Source organism: Carettochelys insculpta, chromosome 3 (assembly GCF_033958435.1).
Source record: "Carettochelys insculpta isolate YL-2023 chromosome 3, ASM3395843v1, whole genome shotgun sequence".
Classification (NCBI taxonomy): domain Eukaryota; kingdom Metazoa; phylum Chordata; order Testudines; family Carettochelyidae; genus Carettochelys; species Carettochelys insculpta.
Genome location: NC_134139.1, coordinates 65,193,317 through 65,198,569, shown reverse-complemented (window position 1 = coordinate 65,198,569; position 5,253 = coordinate 65,193,317). Strand labels below are relative to the sequence as shown.

The window sequence follows — 5,253 nt, the reverse complement described above, 5'->3', positions numbered from 1 at the left end:
GTGTGGGCTCGGGGGCGCTTGGGAGCGACGACGGGACGGGTGGGCGGGCGCCTGGGGTGAGAGACTAGCGAGGCCTGAGCTGAGCCAAGAGAGGGGTCTGGTGGTGGGGAGCGTCTGCTCTCCCCTCGCCCGGGGCTGCTGTGCGCCTCTTCATCCTTGGCTTGAGCTATGCCCTGATTGTGGTGCGCATTAGTGGCACATCCCTGAGACGTCTCCGCCGGGGGAAGGTGCTGCTGACAGCTCGCGTGTCAGGTGGGCAGTGGGTGACGGAGACCAGGGAGGGGCGGTGTGTGGCGGGAGGGTATCTACAGTTTTGCTTCCTGCAGGAAGGGCTGAGTCAAGGAGAATGGCAAATAAGATGTCTAGCTTGATGACAGAAAGGTGGAGTAACTTATGTCTAGTGAACTTCAGAAACCTGTTGAGCAAATGAGTGAAACCAGGTACAAAATGGGGGGAGGGGGAAGATGAAGCTTAAGGGTGACATTTTGGCTCAGTGGACTAGTATTTCAATCTAGGTGTGTGGCTAGACATCTCTCTTTTAACTGATGTGTATCTTTCTTTTTTAACATTAATACTTAATGCCTATGCTATATAGCTGTGGCAGAGCTGTGCATTTAAACTCAGTGTACAATAAGAGATTGAACTTCATGTTAAGGAAGTTTCAAGCGACAGCTTTAACATACAGAATTTCAGCCTTCACACATTTTCTGCATTTTCTCCACACCTTTTAATTTCAGTGCCAAAGCAGCTGGAGGAAGCATTCGGTTATCTAGTTTCTTATGGATGTGCTCACAGACAGTTTCTTTTTTCCCCAAAACAGTCTTTGAAATTCTGTCTTTTAATTTTAATTCATGTATGCTGTTTAGGAAGGGGAAATTAATCCTTGTATTCAGAACTAAATTGTCACATTCATGTCTAATTAGATTGCTTGGAACCATTATATATTTCAGAATATAGCACAATAATTAGATTATTGGGAACAATGATAGATTTCAGAATATAGCACAATCTTTAGACCATGCTTTTAGTTTGCAAATTGTATAATTGTTTAAGAAAACATTTGAGGCTTGATATACAAGTGGTCAGACAGAACCTTTTTTTTTTTTTTTTTAAATAATTTGTACCTTAGCAAATTAAACTCTTATTACATTGTATTTTCCTTTAAAATTGTTTTTGAGTAATAATTATTTTTCTTTTGCCCAGCAACTTATAGAACTCTGGGATACAATTAAATATAAACTACAGGGTTGAGGAAGATCACTGTGGGTTTAAAATTAAAAATAAAAACAAAAGCTGTTGCCATTCTTCTTCACTTAGACCAGTGGTTTTCATCCTATTTACCATTTTGGGCTCCATGCAAAACTCCTTGCATGGTCCTGAGGATGTCACATGGGCCATACAAATCTCTGCGGACTGGTTTGCTGATTGAGAACCACTAACTTAAACAGAAGTCTACCTGCAGCAGTATGACTCTGGCAGTGGTCAAAAGGGAGATGCAAGGGTACTGTGTTGAGCTTTAAATTTTTCTGTAAACATCCAGCATGATTTTTAAGGTGTAAAGACTCAGTGAAACTATGATTCTGCATAGGAGAAGGTTATTGGTTTCCTCTTCGTAAAAGCAAAGTAGAGACTATGTGCATGGAAGGGATAGACTTACTTTGCTCTGCAGCAGTAATTTGGGAATGGTAGTAGTGGGCTTAGAAGGAAACTTTTTAAACTATTAAGAATGTGTAAAGCTCTAGTTCATGTCAAGAAACTGTAATGGCTTATAATAAACTAGTGCTTTTTTCATTCAGAACTCTGTCAGAGCCTTAAGAAACACAATAGTTCTTTTATTTTCTCTTCCTTAAGTTTGATTTCTCCTTCCTCTCCCTACTCCATCCCATCCTTGAAGTCCTTTCTTTTAATTCACATTTTGTATAGTTTGTTTGTCCTAAGCATTATGGAACTATACAAACAGTCACTCAGATTATTCAGGGAGAGGAAACTATTTACAATTAAAACTGTAAAAATGAAGTCCTGTGGCACCTTACAGACTAACAGATTTTCTGGAGTATAATCTGTTAGTCCATAAGGTGCCACAGGATTTCTCGTTTTTGAGGATACATACTTACATAGCTATGCCTCTGATCATTAAAACTGTTGAAGTCTATCTTGGTTAATATTTACATAACAGCACAAATGCTGGAAAAATGTGTCCTCTCTAAATCCCATAACATAAAAGTAACTTCCAAGCCTTTGAAAACCAGAAATATTCAGGAGACCAATACAAATACTGGTAGGATAGGAAAATCTTTAAGATGTCATTGTTAGACCAGTATTATCATAGCTATTTTTTAATGCCAGTATTAGATGCTTTTCCCAGGTTCTGGTGTCCGGGGAGTATGGTAGTGCTTTCTTTTATAACTTTGCCCAATAACACTAATTCTCAGACCTCTTTATTGAAGTAATTGCAGTCCATTGAGCAGCATGAAGCCTTCAGCTCTTGCTCTTTTCATGAGATTATATTTTAAAATATAACTCCTGCATTTCAAAAATGTTATAGCTGTGTTACTAGTGTATGGTGCATAGTAGTGTGTGGGTTTTTTTTTTTTTTTTTTTTTTAAAGTAGCTTTAACTACAGCTAATGTGAGTATGTGCTTGGCTAGAAGCAGATCTATCGAATACAAAGCTGACAATGCTACATCCATTTTCCCAAAAAGGAACCACACTTTTGTATTTGGATCTATTAGTTACATAGAAGCATCAATTAGTCTTAGGGCTATAAAGGAATTTAAATGTCAATGTGTGCTTAATCTGTTTTTATTCTTTTTCAGATGCATTTTATACAATTTCATACATGAAGGGATTTCTGTTAAGCATAGTTTGTGGGTCAGTTAAGAGTTCTAGACTGTCCCATGTTAATTTTCGCCCATTTTATTTTGAAATAAGTGAGCATCATTACAATTAGGAAAAAGTAATTAATTTCTTACACTTCTAAATTTTTAGGCATACTATAATAGGCTTGCCTTGTTATTTGCAGCTTTTGTGGCAGTGGTTTGAAAATCCATTTTTACTTAGGGAATTGTGCAGCATCAGGGATGGCTGAGCCATCAAATTCTGTAGAATTGGAGTTTTGTTTTAACTTGTAGGGGAGTCTGAATCTGGGTCTGGTGTTGTCTTAGTTGGCCATCGGATAGTTCACCTTTTTGTGTCAGTGCCAAAATTAACAAAAGATTTGGGCTGTTTCACAATCAGAATTTTGTGGGCAATAGTGAAGCTGACAAAGATCTTTTCAGTTTCAATTTGGGACAGCTCTAATCAGGGACAGACGTTGGAAATATCTTGAGGAAAGGAGGGCTGAGGTAGTAAAGACTTCCCTCTTCCCCCTCCCCTTCCCCCCCCCCCCAGTTGTTGGAGAAACATGGCTGCCCTTAACAGCCTGGAAGCTGAAAATGGAGGGAGATAGAGAGCTTTGACTCCTCCAAAGGAGAAAGTTGTTGGGAAGGGAGATTTAAAATTAGTAGCCAAAGCATGTGAAGTACAAAGCTTTCAACTGAGTCCTAGGGTAGATGCCTGTTTGCTATATTGAGTGATGCCATACAGAATGCCGGGTGACAGATGTGAGACACAAGATTCTGGTGCAATACTCACTGCTGTTCACAAGTGCGCACTTGGAAAAATGTATGATGCTTTATTATATTTAATGTTTCAAAAAGTCTTTGCTCCCTTTCCCCTGACCTTTTCCTCGAGACAGCACTAAAGTTTGTGACAGCAGGTGTAATATAAAAATACTCAATATGAATACTTGATAGTTAAGCTTTTCAAAAAAAACTTATGCTAGCTAGGACACTTCTAATTTCCATAATGTGGTTAAATAGATCATGGAATGCAGGAGGTGAGCGAAAGTAGGGCTTTAAAATCAATCTGCTTTTTCATTATTTCAGTAAATTTTACAACAACAGTATCATGCAGCATATGTTAAATTCCAGCATTATATTGGGAGCCTTGTAAGCTTCCCTATGTGGCAAAGTTCAATCATTGCTGGTGCTTTTTTTGTATTTAATAATAATAATAAAAGAAGGAGCAGATCCTCAGCTGGCTCCCCACCCTCAGCCAATCCCATGGCTGGGTCTATCAAGATGCCGGTACTCAGTACCAGCACAAAAGAAAGCGCTTGTCTTCACCATCTTCTCTCCTGCTCCCTTCTTGTCACTTGGATAATTGCTACTTAAGAAGCTGACATTTCAGACAGATGGTGGGTTTTATGGTGTGACAAAGTAGCTAATGAGGTTGGTTATTGCACTGATTTTTCCCTTAACTTGAACCTGGGTTGTTGGAAATGAAAACCTGGTATACTAATTTAATGCACAACTTCCCCGTTTCATTGTTTCAAGAAATTTCTTATGGTAGGCCTATGTAGAAAGAGACTGCTTTGAAACCAGTTTTAAAAAACACCATGAGTTGTAGGGTTCCCTCCACTATATTGTGACATTGAAGTGACTTTGTGCTTTGCCCATCACTTGTGTGTTGATATAATCACTTTCCTTTCTGATTGCTTATATCTATTAATGGTAATTACCATACGAACATTATATGTAAATAGAAGATTAGGAAAGGGGTTTTTTTCCTTTGTAATTGCTTTGTGAATTGACAGCATTTAGTTTCGGTTTAACTATTTGGCTGTGCATGGTTAGTCCATTTTCTTCTTCTAAAACTTGCAGATGTTAGGGGAAATATCTGAAAATAAGCAAAAGTGATTTAGACTAGGCAAAAGAAGCAGGTTTAGCACAAAACTATTGTTAACTGAGTCTTTAAAATAGAGTAGATGTGAAGTTGTCCCTTTAAAATGTTTATACAACAGGAATTTTGCTCAAATGTAATTTTCCTCACATACGCAATTAAATTGTACGTCGTGGAAACATTCCTTTACAATCTAACTATGAAAAGTAAGGGGCCCATTTCCATTTTAAGCAGGACAAAAGGAACAAGCTGTTGAATGGTATAAGAAGGGAGTTGAAGAACTGGAGAAAGGAATAGCTGTCTTAGTTATTGGTCAAGGTAAGCCAATTTTATGTGTGTAAAATTATACCTTTTTGATGCATACCACTTCCTGGCATTTTTTGTCAGGAAAGTGGAACATTTATGCACCATATTTCATTTTTCAGGTAAACAGTTGGTTTGAAAAATATAGTGTAGAAGCACATGCAGATTTGTTTCCCAATGCAGCAGACATCTCCAGTGTAGGCGCACACATAATGATTTCCATTTACT

The 5,253-nt window shown here is 38.2% G+C and overlaps 1 protein-coding gene across 8 annotated transcripts in view; it reads left to right on the top strand.

Moving 5' to 3' along the window:
- Positions 1-5,253, top strand: part of SPAST (spastin) — a 74,283-nt gene that overhangs the window by 418 nt on the left and 68,612 nt on the right. For 2 of the 8 annotated variants that reach the window (XM_074990029.1, XM_074990027.1), the window contains exon 2: positions 4,957-5,040. The exons of 2 other annotated variants lie outside the window; for them this stretch is intronic. In XM_074990029.1, the coding sequence (XP_074846130.1) occupies positions 4,957-5,040 (84 nt within the window). Of the gene's footprint in view, positions 1-150; positions 253-4,953; positions 5,041-5,253 lie in introns of those variants that run through there. 4 more of the 8 variants (XM_074990028.1, XM_074990026.1, XM_074990032.1 and 1 more) reach the window with 3 other exon arrangements.